This window comes from Boleophthalmus pectinirostris, unplaced genomic scaffold (genome assembly GCF_026225935.1).
Source record: "Boleophthalmus pectinirostris isolate CB_2022bp ecotype Guang Dong unplaced genomic scaffold, ASM2622593v1 HiC_scaffold_13, whole genome shotgun sequence".
NCBI lineage: Eukaryota > Metazoa > Chordata > Actinopteri > Gobiiformes > Gobiidae > Boleophthalmus > Boleophthalmus pectinirostris.
The window spans coordinates 28,422,075-28,443,079 of record NW_026571036.1 but is presented as its reverse complement, the minus strand read 5'-3'; the positions used below and the strand labels follow the sequence as shown (position 1 = coordinate 28,443,079).

The window sequence follows — 21,005 nt, the reverse complement described above, 5'->3', positions numbered from 1 at the left end:
CTTCTTTAGGTGAATCCAATTAGAACTAGCATAGTCATTGTGTAGTCCTGTTTTAGACCTGGTTTAGTCCAAGTTAAGATTTAGAGTACTTCTGTTGCAGAAGTGGTTTAAATTTGGCGGTACTCTGAAGAACAAAGACTTTTTTGTGGGTACTTGATGTGAAAAGTTTTAGAACTACTGCTATAGATAATTTTCTTTTTATATTTGTCAAGCCAATCCAATCTGTCTGTTACCTCCCCAGGATTAAGCTGACTCTGGAGGGCATTGAGGAGGAGGAAGATGAGGCAGAGGAGGAGCACAGCGCAGCGTCATGGCACAAAATGACCACCATTTTGGGCATTAGCATGATTAGTGCTGAAGGCTATAAGTCTCGCCACTCTCAGCCTGATTGTGGCTACGCCCTGGAGCCCTCCCGCTGGACAGAATACAGCATCCACACCATGGACCCCGATAATCTGGAACTCACGTTTGAGTTTTTTGAGGAGGATCTGAGTGAACATGTGGTACAGGGAGATGTGCACCCTGGATATGTGGGCACGGCCTGTCTCCTCTCCTCCTTATTTCTGGAGAGTGGGAAAGACATCGGGGTCGTGACCCTCCCCATCATGGGACGAAACTCCAGACAGACCATTGGGAAGGTTAAAGGTGAGCTTTCACAAATTAGACTGTTGCCATAGCAAATGACACATCAAAACAAAATCATATCTCCTGAATGATAAAAGAGACGGATAAAATATTAAAAGTGTCCTTTGGTCCATTGGTTTTGGACAGGGGTCTCAAACTCAAATTACCTGGGGGCCACATTAGATAAAGTCTGAGTGAGGCTGGGCCGCATTGAGTATTCGATAAATAGCGGTTGCACGGGAAAAGAGGAGAGAGAAAGAACAACACGCAACACACTTTCTTAATCTTTAATAACAGTTCAGAACATGAAAATGTATTCAGAACGTAAGTTTAAACTAATACGTCTACTCTTCTTCTTTTGCCTACTCCTTGCTGGTTGAAACCTGGCTACGATTCATCTTGTACAGCTGAGAGATATTTGGCTTGCAGGAGGAAGCAGATCCTCAGGATAGATTGAAGATGCTCATCAGTGAGCCTTGACCTGTATTAGGTGCTTTCACACCGACAGTATTTGGTGCGCACCAAATGGTCCATTCGAACCAGAAGTGGTTAGCTCGGTTCGTTTGCGTTGGTGTGAAAGCGTCAATCGGACTCTGACCCGGACCAACTCAAGTGGACCGAAACCTCAAAAAAGAGGTGGTCTCGGTTCGCTTGAATCCGCACCAAATGACCAACTTTGGTGCGGTTCTTCTGGTGTGAACGCGAACCCGGGTCCAAACCACAGACAGCAGGTCCAAACGAACTATTCTAGATGCATCATGGGAGAAACGCGTCTCCTGCCTGTAATGACGCGCTGTACGACTCCAGCGCAGTAACAGATTGTCCAGACGCAGCCGCGATTCATTTTCGAAATATTTTACCAACAATGGCCAATACAGAGAATGTAATACACGAAGATCAGAGCAAGAACGTGCGAACGTGTGGCTCCAGAGTGAGTCAAAAATGGGGGTGTGTACTTCTGTTCAGGACCTACAGAGGTCCCTTTGTTCCCTGTGATCATGTAGGAACCAGCATTTGTTATTTTAGGCTTTAATTAATCAAATAATTTTATGGCAATAGGCAATCGCCCATTCAATTGATTCACCTTTAAAAATGTCCTGCTTTTAGCCTAGTGTGTGAGAAATACAGTCGGACTAGATCCAAACCGGAGTCCCGAACCAGCGGGAGCAGCTCCGGTTCTGTCCGGGCTCAGATGACGTGGAGCGGGGAGTGAAAAGCGCTTTTCCCGGGAAGAACCAAATGCGGACACCAACTAAACTGGATTCACGTTCTGTCCGGATGCTTTGCACCACCTCGGAACCAGCCGCGGTTCTTGAGCGCGGAGGACAGGAGCAGCACAGACCTGTAGTCCACAGCGCATTCTCACTTTCCCCGCACGGAACACGGAACCAGCGCGCAGACGGCGGAACGTACCCGCTCAGACCCAGTCATTGCGCACTGGTCTTGTTCGCCACCGTCTGGAACCAGCACATGGAGGACAGAGCCTCCGGACCATCTGACCAACGCGCTTGTAGGACGACAGAAGACCAAGGACCAGACTCCAGCGCCGTCCTGAGGAGCTGCGCGCTACGCTGAACGCTGTTGGCTTCTGCTGTTACCCGAACTCAGAACTGATGCGGTGAGTTTGTAGAAAGTTCTGCGTTGCTGTTTTATGAGTTCGTGGTGATAATTTGAGATGAGGACGCCCGCGGTATTAACAGGGAACATCAGTATTGGTTACTGGAGGTATCGTTGTCCTACCGGGATACAGAGGCTCGTTAATCGGACCAGTTTTGGTTCGTTTGCCGGTGTGAAAGCGCCACACTGGAGTGTATCTGCTTCTCGTATGTCAAACATGGATGGAAGACGCTTGTTTTTGCCTCGTACTTTTTGCTAACATGTCGCCAAGCCTCTGGAATAGATCACTGCAGTTTTGTGGTGCTTGCATATTGATGGGACAGCTGTTTGCCGCTGAGTGCGCGTGGATTTCGGCGACGCACAGGTGGAGCCTGGTCATCGGGTTGCCAGCAAGTTACGCACCGAGTGTTGAGCAGGTAAACAGACTGTAAAAGTCTTTTTATTTCTTATGAGCCCCTTCAATAAAGGTCCCATACTTATGAACAGGGGAATTGTGTCAGCGCCTCCTCTGCGCTCTGATGCTGTGGTTGTGGGAGCGTAAAGTGAAGTGCGCACACGTGTACCACCATGTGTGGTTTGTTTTGGTTCTTCGGTGACGCCGTATGTGCACGTGTACTTGTATTAACAGATCCACTTAGACTCGTTGCTTCACAACTGCTGTAAATTGAGTTTTGGGATGTAAACTGCGTTAATAATCTGTTGTGAATCTGCATGGGCACCGATTGCAGCTTCATCTGTCAGTGCGGCCCGCGGTAGGGGGTTGGGATTGTGTGTACATCTACCGCGGGCCGCACTGACATTATTCTTTGGAATCAAGTGGAGGGCCGCAAAAAATCCTTCCGCGGGCCGCAGTTGGCCCCCGGGCCGCGAGTCTGAGACCCCTGGTTTTGGAGGAGTGTTGAAAGCTTAGCACTGTTGCCATAGTCAGTGATCGCTTGCTCCACTTCCAGAAATACCTTTTTTTTTTCCCAGAGAGATCTCAAAGACATTGCAGAGGCTAACCTGCTATGTGCTAACTAATATCTGGCCATACCGGCTTGTAAAAGCCTGATCCCGTCAGATCTCAGAAGCTAAGCAGGCTGGGCCTGGGTAGTACTTGGATGGGAGACCACTAGGAATTCCAGGTGCCACAGTGGGGCGCCAGTGGCAAAAAACAAAAAAAAACAAAAACAAAAACTGTTGTTGTGTCCTTAGGCAAGACACTTCACCCACATTGCCTAGTATGAAATTGGTGTGAGCCTGAGTGATGGTGGTGGTTGGAGGGGCCGATGGCGCAGATTGGCAGCCTCGCTTCCGCCAGTCTGCCCTAGGGCAGCTGTGGCTACAGTAGTAGCTTACCACTACTGAGTGTGGAGTGACTGAATAATGAACTGTAACTTTGGGTATCTTGAAAGGCGCTATATAAATGCCATCAATCAATCTGTAAGGTGAATGTTTTAAGTCCAGAAGGGTGATTTAACATGCAAGATCTGCCAAATGCTTTAATAACTTTGAGTTTCAGAAATTGCTTTTAAATCAAATTAAAGTTCCTGTGGTCATTAGATAACACGTAGCTGATTAGCAGCCAGTAGGTGGTCACTGTTGAGCTCCATTTATTCATTTTAAACACAATATTTTATCTTTTAAATGGTCACAAGTCCTCAAAATGTTGGCTATACACAGGAACTTAACTTTTGAATACTACAACTCCTCTCTATAGATTTTACCAGAACTGGATTTTAAAGATTAGAGGAGGTGATTGTTGAGTAGCCATATCAAAAAGTAAATGTGAATTTTTTGTTGCTTTGTTCCCAGTGGATTTTTTGGTGATCCGCCCGATCCGTGGTCTTCAGTGTGACATGAGCTCTTCGTTTGCAAAATACTGGAAGAAGAGAAGCACTTTAGATGTGGGGCACAGAGGAGCAGGCAGCACCCACTCAGACAAGTGAGTCACCTTTTACTCATTAGTTTTATCAGTAGTATATCCTATTAAATATTTACGAGAATTATTACTACTGATAGATCTGAACTAAAATGTGTTCTTAGCAAGCCACAAAGCTGCTATACTGAATGCCTTACAAATACTGTACCTGTAGTTTAAATCTGCACAAACATCTTCTGAAATCTGATTCTTGTATTACTTTGTCAGTTCACATTTCAGTATTTTTGTCAATTCTTCTGGATGAGTTTAAAATGGGAACTTTGAACAGAATTCTATTATTAAAACAGAAATCTCAAATCTAAGAGCAGTTGCAATACTTGTCAGAAAAAAGGCAGCTCTAATATCAGTTGACTGTAAAAGACCTAATACAGCCCTATACTTAAGCTATGCTTTTGTCTCTTTGTTTCAGACATCACAGAATCAGGGAGAACACAATTGCTTCATTCAAAAGTGCTGCCAAGAATGTGAGTTTTACATGAATAAGACACAGATGCCCTGAGCTTAAACTTTAAAGCTTGTATTTAAATCTTATAATCTTTTGCGTTTTCGTAGGGAGCTGCTTATGTAGAATTTGATGTTCACCTTTCTAAAGATGCTGTCCCCGTAGTGTACCATGATCTGACCTGCTGCATCGCAACTAAGAAGAAGGTAGGTTTTTATTTGGTTTATAGGGCTCCACAAATCACAAAACTGGCTGTGACTATAATAAATATTGCTTTATATAATGCACCAATGTTCGTCTGTTTTCATTGGATTTTAGATGCAATTGAGTTTTTAAAAGTCCGATATTACACAAAATTGATTCTTGAGAGCGTCAAGTCATGTTAAAATGTTTGACCTCCTTAAAAACATACCTGGAGTTGTGATTTGTTTGATTCTCATGTTTTTAATTCTTTATTATTGGTTTTGTACATCTCTAAAAATGCAAAATGCTCTGTTTCACCTTGTGATGTCATGTAGTAGTAGTTTTGAAGTTATCGGCTACCTTTTATTTTTATTTCAGCAGAGATTGGCAATTCCAGGGCTGAAATTACCCAAATGATTCTGATGGTGTAGAGAGTTTAAAAACGCAGAGGAGCACTTTTTGTATTACTGCATGACATCACAAGGTTGAAAAGAGTATTTGAAAGAAGAAGTAAATATGCAAGGGTCTGTGAGTTAAACGTGCAAATCAAATAAAATTCAACTCCAGGTATGTTCGTGATGAGGAAACAACATTCTAACATAGATCAGGAAATGACCCTTTAAAAGCCATATTACATATCACAGTCTTTTCCAATGTTGAGCAGCCCTAGTGGGTGTGCAGTAATCTAACCTAATTCAATGTTCACAATGCCATTGTAATGCAATAACAATTCATGAGTTTCACTTTCAACCACAGACTCTTCCTGTTATGGGCCATTTGCCTTCTCATATTATATATTTTTTTATGCAACAATTGCTGTGGCAAATTTTTCCTCACTTTGAAATGTATTGCTTTTACGTTTTCAGAGACTTAAGTAAAAATGTGTTTTTTGATAAATGTTTTCGCAAGGTTTAGAATTTTGCACTGTTGAACTAGTAGATATAGAAGTTCACATTTATGTTTAGTTTTAATTTTTGAGCTCCAATAAAAAAGAATATACATATACTATGTGTAAAATGTACATTAAGTGTACTAGATACATGTATACTTCATGTGTTCATTAATCTGCTTGAAATAAATAAATAAATGGAAAAAAATTAAATGAAACTTAAATGTAAAGAAAATGTATAATGCAATGTTGCTAAGTTCTATAGTAAAATACATAACTGGCAATGTTTATTTTGCTGTCTTTTCAGTTGGTCGATAATTATTGTGTGTGTTTTTACAGAAAAACGACAAGACTCTGGAGCTTATTGAGGTGCCAGTTAAAGATTTGACTTTTGACCAACTTCAGCTTCTAAAGGTGATTTTTTTTACATTTTAAATTTTAAACTTTTACAGTAGCTCATAATTCATAACTTCATAATATTCAAGGCATGTTTATTTGGGGAACACACTTCATTTACACTGTATTTCAAAGTGCTAATTCTAAGTGCTAGTCCAGAATATTACTGCTCTTCATTATTATCCATATAATTTCCCTTGTTGGCCAAGTAAGTCTAAATTAAAACAAAATGATATATACAATACAAGAATCTATGTGGAATTCAATGAAAAGAGTGTAGATATAAAAAGGTTTAAATAGTCAAACACATCTGTATAAAACAGTTTTATCCTGATTTTTCATTATAACCTGGTTTGTTTATTTGCACAGCTGGCTCATGTTGCTGCCATGAACGGAACTGACCACCGAGGTATGTACCATCTGTTTCACTGGCCATTTAAGTTGTAAAGGATGTTTGGGTTTTTGTTGTTAATTCAATTTAATGGGTCATTTAAGGTGGGACTAAACACCTAAACTCCACATTGCAAACAGAGCTGCTAAACTGGGTAGTACCTGGAGGACTAAAGGAAAGAGTGAGGGGAGAGGAGGGGCAGGATCTGGAAGTATAAAACAGTGTGATTGGTTTAACTGGTATCCACACTTCAAAAAGCCAGATGTTTGTAATGAGAGGTGAGTGATGTCACCAAGTACTTATACTTAAATTGCAGTGGCCCCAGGAGGCAGCACACACTTTTTTAAACAAAAAGCTGCAAATGTACCTAGTATGCTCTGAAATTGCCCAATAAAGCTAAGGATGCAATGATCCAGCTTTTTCAGTTCCAGTACCAATGTCGATGTTTTAAATATCCCCTGATACCCGCTATCCAATGATCCCAGTGTAGGGACTGAAAATATATCTTATTTCCTATGTATGGTAAAAAAATATTCAAATGTGTTTTGTAACTGTTAATCCTTTAAAATAACTACAGAACAGGTAAAAATTAAATAATAACTTGTTATATCAATTAGTGCTGTCATGCGATTAAAAAAATTGAGAGATTAATTAATTATGATCTGTAATTAATTAATCTAATTAATCTCATTTTAATCTCACCTAAAAATTGCTGAGAAAAGCCTTCAATTTGAGGTATTTTCATTTAAATTCATTATTACATTATTGTGGCAGATCAAAAGACTGATATAGAACAAAAAAAGTGACTTTATAAAGTCATTTATTGTTTAACAAATCTCCCCAAATCGGCTGTTGAGCCCAAGTCTCCATGAATAAGAAACTGTTTACTGTAAAGTAGCAAAGACGAGGAAATCTGAACATAATAACTTTTGTCTACTTAAAGACAATAAAAAGTCCAGTCTTTCCTTAACCATATTAAAAATATTATTGATAGAGAAATGCTTTATATATGAGATCACTGGTTTTAGTCCTTGTTTTAGTCCTGGTTTAGACCTGCTTTAGTCCTACTTTAGTCCTACTTTAGTCCTAGTTTAGTCCTAGTTTAGTCCTGGAATGAATTAATCCTGGTTTTAGTCCTGGTGTTCTGGTTTGGTCCTGGTTTAGTCCTGGTTTAGACCTGGTTTTAGTTCTGGTTTTAGTTCTGGTTTTAGTTCTGGTTTAGTCCTGGTTTAGTCCTGGTTTTAGTCCTTTTTTTAGTCCTGGTTTTAGTCCTGGTTTTAGTCCTGGTTTTAGTTCTGGTTTAGTCCTGGTTTAGACCTGGTTTAGACCTGGTTTTAGTTCTGGTTTTAGTTCTGGTTTAGTCCTGGTTTAGACCTGGTTTAGTCCTGGACTGGTTAAGTCCTGATTTTAGTCTTGGTGTTAGTTCTGGTTTAGAGGCGCACAGGAGGAAGCGCGGTTTACGCCGCGTACGCGAGAAAACACGATCCACACGCGGCTCACGGGAGGACAGCGGTGTCCGCGCAGTAACTACAGAAGGAAACGTGGTCCGTGCGTTCTCAGGTTAATGACGATGATGAAGGTGTTTGTGTTTGTGTTTGTTTGTGTTTGTGTGTATTTGTGTGTATTTGTGTGTGTTTGTGTGTGTTTGTGTTTGTGTATATTTGTGTTTGTGTGTATTTGTGTTTGTGTGTATTTGTGTGTTTGTGTGTGTGTGTTTGTGTGCGTGTCCTCTCATGTGGCAGGTCACTATAGGACAGTAGTGCAGACTTCATGAGCCTATGCAGGTTGTTTTCACCAGTGACATTTAAGTTGTAGGCGATTTTATATTTGTTATTTTCTTTTATATTTCATGTCGGGAGAAGAATTTCCAAGACACGAATGCGTTTTTACCTGTGCACTGCTGCCTCTGTTCTACTGGCTGTTCGACCTCGTCCATTGTGCGACTGACGCCGCCAACGTTAACGTGACGTTCACATCGCTCTTACTGCGCGCGTTTTGTGTGGGTTTCCGGCAATGAGTGGAATTACCGAAATAAAAAAATGTATAAATGTGTTTTTTTTGTGTGTGTGTGTTGTTGTCCCAACAACACATAAAAACAGGTTTTATAATAAAGCAACTCGCATACAGAAACAGTAAAGTTAGAGAATAAAAATGAGATTAACGTGATTAAAAAACATAACGCGCTAAATATGACTGTAATTAATTAATCGCAATTAACGCGATAATTTGACACCCCTAATATCAATATTATGTGGTGTTTTGGGCAAACAGTGTCCAGTAAGCTGTCTTACACCAGTTTATAGACCAAAATGGGATATCGACTGAACCGATATTTTGGAACCGTTATCCAATCCATTAAAGCCTGGATCGGGGCTGATATCCAATACTGGTATCATATCGGTGCATCCCTAATAATAGCATTAGGAACAGTAGATGATGCTATTAAAACACCATAAGTACAGTTTAATAGTGATTGATTTAGTGTTTAGTTTCACTTCAAGCTGGTGATTCAGTGCTTTTGTCTTGTTTTTGTTCAGAACTGGAGGACGAAGATGAAATAGATGAACACCAGCCCTTCCCTTCACTGTCACAGGTAAACACTCTTAGATAACACATTTAGGTTGATACTGAAAACATTTAGAATAACACTGGATTGAATAAACGTTATTTTACCCTGAAGGGAGTTTTGGACTTATCAGTTACAACAGTTGCCGCGTAACAACAAACATTCTATAACAAGTCTCAACAAAGATTCAGTTTTGAATTAGAAATCAAAGTGACTATGATTGTTATGACTTGCTAAATCACAGAAATGTCCATTTTTTTGTGTCTTTTCAACACTAAATTAACCAAATATTTAAAACAACATATAGAACAGTGATTCAACTTTCCACCCCTTTTTCTTCTTCTTTTTTTGTGTGCAAACCCCATATTTTTTACTGCATTTTTAAACTTCTAACACGTCACTAGAATCATTTGGATAATTTCAGTCTTGGAATTGCCAATCTCTACTGAACAAAATGTAGAAGAAGCTATGAACTTGAAAACTACCATTACATGACATCTCAAAGTGAAACAGAGTATTTTGAGGTTTGAAGATGCAGACAGACTGATAATAAAAGATGATTCAAACATGTGTGAATGAAACAAAACACAACTCCAGGTATGTTTTTGACTTAACTATATTTTTATGTTGTAGATATTTCAAGCCATGCCTGAAAATGTGGGATTCAACATTGAACTGAAATGGATCTGCCAAATGAAGGTTGGTATTGTCAGCTAAATACAAATTCCCAAAAAATGTATATATCAAAAAAAATAAACAATTGGAGATTTTGTTTGAATGTTTTTTCATCTGATTATGTACAGGATGGGTCATGGGACGCTAACCTCTTGACCTACTTTAACATGAACACTTTTCTGGACATCATTTTGTCGTGCGTACTGCAGAGAGGAGGAAACAGACGTATAGTGTTCTCTTCATTTGACCCAGATATTTGCACCATGTGAGTCAAGACGCATTACCTCAAATACTATTACTTATGTGCATTAATTAAAATGTAAAGTGTTACAAGGGTTTGTTTTTTAAATTCTAACATTAAAGGTGTACAATGTAACTTTTCTGGAATAGGGTCAGATTGCTTGTCTCCATGGGTACATTATTGCAGACCCTATATAGATAGATACAAGTTATTAAGTTATTTAAACTTTCGTAGAGACAAGCAGGTGACTTCACTTAACCAAGTTACAGCTAAACTCTGTGGACTAACCACTCTCACTGTAAAAATGCATCATATTCAAGATATTTTTGTTGCACCATAATCACCTCCATGCAAGACAAAGCAACAACATCCCCATGGAAACAAGCAGATGAAAAGTTACACAGTGCAGCTTTAAGTCAGATAGTGCACTTTAAAATCAGAAATACAAATTACTTAAGTTTGTAACAATTACATTTTGTGTGTAATGTTATATCAACATGTTTCATAATACCCAGTTTCATAACAGACCAGACTTGCCAAGAATGTAATTAGCAGCGACATGTTCTCTGACCCCAAATAACCTCTGTTTATTTCCCTTCAGGGTTCGAAACAAACAAAACAAGTACCCGATTCTGTTCCTGACTCAGGGCATCTGTGAGCGCTACCCTGAACTCATGGACATACGCTGCCAGACCACGCAGATCGCCATTAGCTTTGCCCAGGGTGAGAACATCCTGGTAAGTGTACAAAGGCAAAAAGCAGGTCATTTCCTGTATTGAGTTTTCCTCATTGAAAGACATACAAGCATGCAAAGCGTCCAGAGAGAGCGCCCTGCCCTAAAACGACATATGAGCTGTGGAACAACTCTATAAACTGCTTTACATGATTGCTACGTTTAGAATTTAGCAGCCTAACCATCAGAAAAATGAAATCAAATGTAAAATGAACCAAATGCAGGAATATCACTTTATATTCTTACAAATCTGCTCTATATTAACAGTAAAAAAAAAAAAAAAGTTGTTATTATAGTTGTTATATTAAAAGCCAAATAGATTTTTTGAGCTTTCTACCATGTTATAACGTTCCCTCATCAAAACCACGTCTGAAGAGGTTTTACATGTCATCCATCCATGTTTGAGTAATCTTGCGATCTCTATATTCAAACCCTCCTTATGGTTAGCAGTAAGGTTCTGTTCAACGCTCCACCCACAAGCCTACTTCATCCATGCTCCCACATGACAATTCTCCAAAAAATATATAAAAACATAATACAAAACTGTGCACAACAACTTGACAAAGCTGATGCGGTATGCAGTAGAGTCAACAAAATCTTTAAAATTAATCTTTAAACAAGTGGGACAAGTCGCTGACAAGCCGTACTTCCAAAAATAAAGAAAAAATTGTGAGGACAAAACTGTTAACAGAACCAAACCATTTATTATTATTTGTTCATGGTTGAAATCATGCTTATAGACCTAATTTGTTTACATTACGCATTAACTGAGCCACAACATTAACTTTTCTTTCTGATTATTCTTCCTCAGGGAATCAGCGCTCACACAGAGGAGCTGCTGAAGCATTTGAACTACATCGAGGAGGCCCAGTCTAAAGGCCTGGTGGTTTTCAGTTGGGGAGAAGACAACAATGACCACGAGAACAGGAGGAAACTCAGAGAAAAAGGCATAGATGGAATCATATACGACAGGTCAGTCTGCAGGGTTTATACAAGCTTTGTGGGGTTCATTGTTGTTGTTATTATTTTTATTATTGGTTATTGTTATTGGTTAATACTATTGGTTATTATTATTGGTTATTTTCAGATTCTCCCACTCCTAGATGTGGTTAAGAGCCAGTAGCCCTGTATCAATTAAATGGTATATTTAAAGACGACATTATATTATGCTTTTATGCTGCTATATTGACAATTTGCATCATGCTGGGGGTGTGCTTCATGTATCTATATTGGTGGAATGCTCAGTAGTTACCATGGTGACACAATGCCCTTTGTTAAAACAAAGCTCAGAGCTCTTACGTCTAATTTGAGTAACAGAGTGTCTATCAGAGCAGTGCTTTTAGTTAGCTTCCCTCACTCAGGAAATGTTGATGACATCAGCTCCAAAGTATCAATAGTTATTATCTGTAGACCCTTGTGAATTATTTTATTTTTTGGGCATTTCTGCATCATTTCTGCAAACCCTGTCTGTCACATCTCTGTCTCTATCGAAACCTCTATTTGAATATCACACTACAAAAAGTCATCACCTCCAAAATCTGAACTCAGTGTAACTGTAATAACTGCAGTAACCAAACCGCAAAGATTTGACAGATTACTTTTGTCTTCTGTGGTTGATACTAAATGGTATACAAAAGTTTCCCCTGCCCAGCCCTCAGGACAGTGTGTTTGTTTGTGAGCTTATGTAACGACTGCTCACAAACAGGTGAATGAGGTGCAGTGTATCTGAGCTGCTGATGAGAGAGCAGAGATAATCCCTGTTCAAATCAGAGAGGTGCTGTTCTGCCACTCTGTTACATAAACCTCAGTTGGACCCAGACCACACACCACTATTCAGTTCCGTCCTCTTCTGTTCTCTGGGTCCAGACTCCAGTATAAAGACTCCAGTATAAAAAAGCCATTGAAAATCATGAAATGGGTTATGTAAAAAATAATGACATTACATACACAGTGTAACTTTTCTGGTATGGGCTGCACACTTTTACTATGAAAGGTCATCTGTCCATGAGTCTGACTTAATTGACTCCATGAAGAGAAGCAGGTGACATCAAGTTAATGCCATTATGTGGAACATTCCAGGAAAAGCAGTAATATTCATGCAGACAAGCAGGTGGCTAACCTTCCACCACAGAAATTATATACAGAAAAGTGCAGCTTTTTAACAGTGTGCTTTTTGGTTTAGTTGCCCACATGCAGTGCTTTGTGCTGGCCAAAACAAAACACTATTTAGAAAGTTTTGATTCTAAAATCTGTCTAAATTCTAAAAAGAGAATGTTACTATTTGTTAAAAAAATATATATATATATTGTACTTTCCCATTAATTTCTCCATCCTGGAATGGTTTCAAGTCAAAACTTTGAATATGATTAAATCCAAGTGTATGGAAATTATTGATTGTGGGATTACATAACATAAGGTCTGCTCCACCTGACTCTGGTGTCTGACTCCAGAGTGAGACAGTGTGTTCAGCTGTTTCACTTCCCAGTCTCTGGACTCTGACCTTTGCCCTCATATTCCTCGTGGTCTGGACTAAAGACAATGAACTTTGAACTCTTAGTTAAACTTGAACCCCTCGTCTGCCTCCACATGTGCAGGGTCATATTCAGTAAATGAGAGAAGGAACGATATATTTATAATGTTTCTTTTTTACTTTAGAGGGATACATGAATAACGTCTATGACTAATAATTTTTTTCATTCTGCTAAGCATAAAGTCTAAGGCAAATGCAGAATGATATCTTGCTGTATTTTTGCTGGATATCAGTCTGGTCCCCATGTCCTCCATTGCCCTTGAAGCCATTTTTATTTCAGTGATGAAGGAACTCATTGGCCACCCTTCATTTAGAATAAAGTCAAACTTCTCTCACCTCAGATTATCAGAGTTTTGTGCTTCCCCTGTGATATTTTTCTTTCTTTTTTCCTCATAAGCAGCCATATTTCTTTTGATACGAACAAACCATGCTTCAGACTCTGTTATGGTGACAGGTGCCGTGTACTGCCTCACATCACACCTGTATCTTTTCATTGCAGAATTTGTGATTGCTTGGTGACATATTTTGACTCGAGCTCTCCTGATTCCCGTAATGTTTCTCTGGTTGTTGACTGTGCATCTTATTGACTCATATGAATGTAGACAGAGGTGTTTTGAATGAACAACACCCACTTTAATTACTGCTTGAATGTCAATATTTAAATGAGTTGCAACAGGAACAAACAGGATCCAGTGCAATGATGCCAGACGGTTGACTTGTCATAAATAAGTCTCCAAAACAGTTGGGCAAATGTAAAGGTCCTATATTAGGCACAATTGACTCTTGTAAGATTTAAGCAATGTTATAATGTTGTTACATCATCCAAAACAGACCTGGAGTTGTGTTTTGTTTCATTCACACATGTTTGATTAATTAACTCTTTATTATTAGTCTGTCTACATCTTCAAAGCTCAAAGTGCTCTGTGATGACCTTGTATTGGTAGTTTTCAAGTTAACATCTCCTTCTACCTTTTGTTCAGTAAAGATCAGCAATTCCAGGTCAGAAATTATACCCCTTCACTAGAATCACTTGGATAGAGTTTAAAAACACAGTGGAGCACTTCCTGTATTACCACATGACATTACAAGGTGGAACAGAGTGTGAAAGAAACAAAACACATCTCCAGGTCTGTTTGTGATGAGGAAACATTATAACAGATTAGAAAATTGTGTAATATGGGCCCTTTAATAAAACTGTAAAGCGATTATATTAAATATTTCTTATTGAAATAATATTTTTTTCTACAAGCTGATTGGTCAACTGCCCTGTCAATCATTTTGCCCTGCTTATTTTTGTGTATTTTATGTCGTATGAGCAGTGCTATGGTACAAAACATCATATTTAAATGATGAAGTGACTGCATGACATTTGAAATCTTTATTTCTTCACTGAAATGTTGAGTTGTCCACTGCATATTGACAATTCCACCTCATGCACACAAGGGCTGTTTTGTTACGATATTCAAATTTCCAGTACAAATTAATACTATTACCATACACGCTGGGGTCTTACAACATACCGACTCAAAATTATTATGGAATGTGATTGTATTGATTTGTTTTCGACAACCCTAATTGGAATTTTTCTCCTCAGTCCTCATTTCTGATGAATTTTTATTTAGTCTTATGAAACCAAATAAAGTCTTTCAATATTGATTTCCTGATCATAAACATTGCAGGCCTTTAAACATTGTCATATATCTCAAAAAATGGTCAAATTTCTTCCTCTATACTCTGCTAGAACTGAGCGATTTAGCCAAAAGGTAAAATCTTATTTTTAATTCAGAGGGGGACTGCTGATGTTTGAAACGGGGGGAGAGCTTTACACATCATATCATACCATATTGCTATTCTTTAAAAAATTGTAAGCTGCTTTCAGTTACATTTGTATAATTGTAATTGCACAATAACTTTGCAAGTGAGAAAGTCTGGAGTTAACTTGTTAATCAATGAATTAATAATGATAATAATAATAAATAATCCTCAATTTCACGATTTTTTAAAAATCTCGATTATTAAAAACCCCAATTAATCAACTTAATTTGATAAATTGCCCAGCCCCACTCTGCGCTTTTTACGGTCAGAGGATTGACTGTAGACCTTTTGATTAAAAAGGCCCAAGCTGATGATTAGAAATGACTGAAACTTAAATCACTTGAAATTCTGTACCCTATAGCCTTTACCCCAATACACTTTGAAAACTAAAAAAACTTACAAACTGTAACTTTGCATTATTGATCGCTTCTTTGTTTGACCAGTTCGTGTTGAGTCTCGTCTGGAGTGTAGAATCAGGCCATACTGTCACTAACCCTCAGCGCTGAAGCAGGGCACGCTCTCACTAACCCTCAGCTCCATGTTTACGTTTGTGGATGATGGTCATGTGAGGTTTCAAACACGTTTTAACCTGAGTCCTGTATAATGAGATTTAGCAATGATTACCGCTCAAGCTACTTTGCTAAAATTCTGTGTTCCTCACAGTCATGCTTCTTCTTCTACAGTTTTTATTTTATTTAACTGTGCTGTTCCTACTTTGGCCTGGTTATTTTTATACTGCACATTGCATCTTGACTTGACTATTTAAAGGTGCACTGCGTAACATTTCTAATGGAGGGTCTACCTGCTTGTCTCCATGGAAATGTTATTGCTTTGTCTCCCATGTTCCTCAGTATAGGTTAAACCTATTTATCACAAGAGATACAAGCAGGTTACAGCAGGTAGGTAGGCAGCGGACCGTCCACCAGAAAAGTTGCGTAGTGTACCTTTAAAGTGTCTTTGTTTTAATAGAAGGTTCTGTGTGGTATAAGGACTGAGAATCTAAAGAGCCTATGTGATATTTTGAGCTGTAAGAGATTAGAGAGACTAACTTTTATCTTGTGCTTTTGGATCAGCCGCCCTCCCATATGAGCCATCTCAGATTAAAAAAATGTAAAATATTTCAAAAATTACCAAATGAAAGAATCTAAAATTTTAGCTCAATCCCTTAAGTCACTCTTGAGTTATTGCCTGTTGAAATTTTGGGACCATGCTCACTTTTTCGGATACCTTAAATTATAAGCATTTTGGAGACATCATAACTTCATAAAAAGTAGAGCTAGCAAGCTGGTTGTAGATTCTGGGTCATAGATTCTAAATTTGTGCTCAAATATTCAAGTTTAGCAGTTAGTTTGTAAATATCTGCTTGGAGTAAATAAATCGTGGACCTCAAAAATTGAAGAAAAAATAAATAAATAATTGAGCGGCAACCAAACTTGAGATTTTGGGCGCCCACAGCACCCCTCTTAATAAACATACCCAGTAGTAACCTTTTTCACTACAACTTCTCAAATACATGCACAAAAACATGACTGATTAAAAAAAATGTTTTCTATTGGAAAGTGCACCATCTTCAGTTTATATAGTGCATTCATTTTTGGTAACAACAGGTACAACTATGGATTTCAATTTCTTGTTATAGGCAACATTTTGAGAAATTTTTTCATATTTAAAAAACAATATATTGTTTTCAGTTGTTCATTATTGTACCTATTTTTTTAAATGCAAAGAATGAGATATAATATGCTAATTATACTTAAAAAAAAAAAAAAAATACACTAGATAAAATTCACTTATTTCTCAACTTGACTAAGCACATATCTGTGATGAAGCAGAAGTTAAAACCAATCATTACTTCCCCTTCTTCACTTATTCATGGATTTCAGTTTGTTTTATGCAACTTTTGGAGGACTTTTCCCCCATTCTAAAGACATAATATTTTGTTTAAAGTTGTTAATCGCTATGGCAACGGCCGCAGTTTTTCATCATTCTGAAACCCATGGATTGCTACTGTTGACACACTGGGGCATTACACAAATTGGTATAAGCATTTCATTAGTTAATTACATTCAATTCTGAAGGCCTAGATTCTCAGCCCTTTTTGAAGTTTCCTTATAATTTAAAGGCGCATTGTGTAACTTTTCTGGTGGAGGGTCTGTCAAATGCTTTTCTCCATGGAGGTGTTATTGCTTTGTCTGGAATGTTTCACAGTATGGCATTAAACCCTTCTATTTTCATGGAACCAAACCAGACCCAAGTTACAGGTCAGATCTGTGGAGAGATGACCGTCACAGTCAGAATGTCTGACTGTTTTCTAGTTTTTTTGAGCTATAAAACCACCTGTAATTGAATAAATGTATTGTAGAGCTATTTAATGTCATACTGTGGAACATTCCAGTCAGAGCAATGGCATCTTCATAGAAACAAGAAGGTGATGGACACGCCCAACCAAAAAGTTACACAGTGCACCTTTAACATGTTTTTGTCCTTGTTTTTTTTTTTGCAGAATTGGTGAGGACCAAGTAGAGCAGCTGGGCTTCTTCCAGGTGGAGGCGCAGCATTCTCTGGGGGAGGTGATCACAGAGGAGACCCTGAAAAGCTCCACCTGCTCCTGTTACTCCATCCCCTGCTCCTCCATCCCCTGCTCCTCTGTGGACTTATGCACCTCCAAGGCCAGGGCTGGAAGTGCTGAGTCCGATTCTGGTCTCAGCTCCTCCTGAAGAACAAAAAACAAAAAAATCATTCACAAATATGGAAATACTCTCTAAGAATGTTGGAGAATGGACTCTAAAGATTTGGGCAAAAGCTGGTTCATTTGTAAAACACATCTTCACCTCACTTTTTCACAAAATGTCTGCTAAGGATGGACGGAAATTAGCCTAATTCTGAACCAGGACTGAACCAGGACTGAACCAGGACTGAACCAGGACTGAACCAGGAAATCAGGGTAAATTTGGTTATCTAAACTAGGCAAAACCAGGTCCAATATACAGTAGGACTAAAACAGGTCTTTACTAAACTAGATCTGAGCCAGGAGTAAACCTAATCTAGAGACTAACCCAAAACTAAACTAGGACTAAGCCAGGTCTAAAATAGGCCTTTATCAGGTCTATATCAGGTCTATAACAGGTCTAAACCTGAGACTAAAATGGAGGCTAAAACTGAGGCTAAACTGAGATCAAACCAGATCTATAACAGGTCTAAACCAGGTCTGCAACAGGTTTAAACCACCTCCAAGGCCAGGGCCAAAAGCGTAAAGTCCGATTCTGGTCTCAGCTCCTCCTTTAAAAAAAAACAAAAAAAAAAAAACATTCACAAATATGGAAATACTGACTAAGAATGTTGGAGAATGAACTTAGACAAAATATGGGCAAAAGCTGGTTCATTTGTAAAACTATTTTCACTTCACTTTTTCACAAAATGTCTGTGAAGGATGGACCAAAATGAGCCTAATTCTGAACCAGGACTAAACCAGGTCTAAAGGCAACCAGGTTAAATTTAGGTATCTAAACAAAATCATGTCTTATGTAGAAATAAAACAGGTCTTTACTAAGATGGATCTGAGCCAGGAGTAAAGCTATTCTACAAACTAAACTAGGACTAAACTACGACTTAACTGGGATCAAACCAGGGCTAAACCAAGTCCAACCATGGAATAAACCAGGACTAAACCAGGTCTAAACCAACCCTAACCAAAGATGTTTTTTAAAAAAGTGAACATATTAAATTTAATTAAAATGGGAACTAACCCCTGACTGTCCCCAGATGAAGTCCGTGTACTACTTTTTGAGAACCGCTGCTCTAGTCCAATCATTTTGAGCCAAGTATCACAGGATTTAGCTTCCACAATGTCTTCTTTATTTCATTCAAATGCTGATTTTCTAAAGAGGCCTGGGAAAAGCATCAATGATTGTGGAATACCAACAGACTGGTGCTTTTTGGTATATATTTATTTAGCCATTTTTCTGCATTTATTGCTAGTTAAAGTGCTAAAATTCTTCCTTGTGTAGATTGTAACCAGATTGTAAATTTAAAAGGACTCATTTAGTGCATTTAGTGTAGCTTTATACCAAATTGAATATGGATACACAGTTGACCATGGTTGAGGTATTTGCCATATTGAAAGGTATTGTTATAGAAGGATCTCTATTCTCTTTGCAGAATGAGGAACAATGGAGTGTTTTAAAGATGCACTGTGTAACTTTTCCGGTAGAGGATCTGCTGTATTTTGCTTGCCGCTATGGAGATGTTGCTTTGTCACTGGAATGTTCCGCAGTATGGCCTTAACCACCTCCAAGGAGATATTTAAGTTTAAGTGGTGCTACCAAGCCAGGTCAACGTTCTTAATGTATTTTTGAGCAATTTTAACTCCTAATAGTTTAAAGTCATACTAAGGAACATTTTAGGCAGCAGACAAAGCAATAAAACACTCCAGAAAAATTACATAATGCACTTTTAAGATAACCTTGCTATTCCTTGCTATTTTGCTTTGCTTTCTCTATGTGCTACTTACTTCACTTGAACTACCTTTAACTTAAATGAATGCAGATTTTTTTAATGTTATTTATTCATTAGCCGTGGGCCTTAGAGGGGAATGTTTGTACATTGGCTGTATTCTGTTCTGTATCTCACTTTATAACTTAAACTCATAAATGCATCAAAGTGTTGCGTTCAGATTGACAAATGTTGTTTTGTTTTACTGTTTTATGAGCTTGCAAAGTTCAAACCACCTATAGCAGAAGTATTAACACAAAATTTAGATGAGAATATTTACAATTTGACATTTTTAAACTGCAAATTCGAAAAAGATATGTTCTTAATTTGAAAATGACAGATCCCCTTTTATTGAAGGCACTAAAGGTCCTATATTACACAAAATTGATTCTTGTGAGTTTTAAGCCATGTTATAATGTTGTTACCTTCGCAAAAGCATATACAGAGTTGTCTTTATCATACACACATGTTTAAGTAACCTTTTATTATTGGTCTGTCTACATCTCCAAAGCTCAAAATGCTCCGTTGCACAATGTCATGTCATGAAGCTGTAGTTTTCAAGTTCAAATTCCAGGGCTGAAATCATCCAAATGATTCTAGTGAATGTGTTTGGACTTTAAAAACACAGTGGAGCACTTTCTGGTATATTTATTTAACATGGAAACAAGAAACAACATTATAACAGAACAGAAGATGGCGTAATATGGGCCCTTTAAGAAATTACATGAACGCAACTTTTTTTTTTTTTTGCTTCCACCTTGCAGTTATTTTCATTGCATGTGTTAGTTCTAGGTAAAATGTCAGGGGAATTACACTTGAATTACTGCATCTTTTTGTATAGAATAAATGTACAGCAATGCAAACTAATGTAAATACTATCTGCATTATGTCATTATCGCACAAATCCAGCTATAAGAATGGACTGCATGACTTTTGCATGCCCTGTATAGTTGTAAATAATGATGGGAAGATGGACAATTATGGAAACATGTACTGCCATTACTATCTAAAATAAATTAAAATGTAAATTCTTGAAATATTGTGTTTTTTTTTTTTTTTTTTTTTTTTGCTGTGGTTAGCATTTCCTATCAAGTCTAGATAAGGCTTTTTGAAACTCACACGATGTCAATACAAAGATCAAGTTTTAATCAGTAATAATATATCCACATCTCACAGTTGTTGGTAACCTATATTGTCTCTGCACGCATACAAAACAAAGTAATGATGCAAATATATGCAAAATTACACTGGCCAGACAGACCGCTAAGGGTGTGTTCGAGCCATATTCTCCCAAATATGTAATTACAGCTGAAGAAATGGTCTAATCTTTCAGAAAATTGATAATGAACTTAAATTCTGCAATGACATTTTGTGCTTATCAATCATTTGTTTATTGATTGACATGTTCATACCCTTGACCTACTTACTTAGCTCTAAAATAGGCTGTATAAAATTGATATAGCCTACAACTTGATAAGCATTTATTATATT

General features: G+C 38.0%; 1 protein-coding gene and 1 pseudogene across 4 annotated transcripts in view; both read left to right on the top strand.

The window, feature by feature from the left end:
• Nucleotides 1-20,551, top strand: part of gpcpd1 (glycerophosphocholine phosphodiesterase 1) — a 35,209-nt gene extending 14,658 nt beyond the window's left edge. For all 4 annotated transcript variants that reach the window (XM_020933685.2, XM_020933687.2, XM_055149812.1 and 1 more), the window contains 12 exons: nucleotides 242-645; nucleotides 4,036-4,165; nucleotides 4,572-4,626; nucleotides 4,715-4,810; nucleotides 6,016-6,090; nucleotides 6,442-6,481; nucleotides 9,001-9,056; nucleotides 9,663-9,728; nucleotides 9,833-9,969; nucleotides 10,547-10,682; nucleotides 11,490-11,650; nucleotides 17,527-20,551. In XM_020933685.2, coding sequence (XP_020789344.1) covers nucleotides 242-645; nucleotides 4,036-4,165; nucleotides 4,572-4,626; nucleotides 4,715-4,810; nucleotides 6,016-6,090; nucleotides 6,442-6,481; nucleotides 9,001-9,056; nucleotides 9,663-9,728; nucleotides 9,833-9,969; nucleotides 10,547-10,682; nucleotides 11,490-11,650; nucleotides 17,527-17,740 — 1,570 coding nt within the window. In that variant the 3' untranslated portion in view covers nucleotides 17,741-20,551. The remainder of the gene's footprint in view (nucleotides 1-241; nucleotides 646-4,035; nucleotides 4,166-4,571; nucleotides 4,627-4,714; nucleotides 4,811-6,015; nucleotides 6,091-6,441; nucleotides 6,482-9,000; nucleotides 9,057-9,662; nucleotides 9,729-9,832; nucleotides 9,970-10,546; nucleotides 10,683-11,489; nucleotides 11,651-17,526) is intronic.
• LOC129407753 (5S ribosomal RNA) lies at nucleotides 3,261-3,377 on the top strand (annotated as a pseudogene).
• Nucleotides 20,552-21,005: the final 454 nt, after the last annotated feature.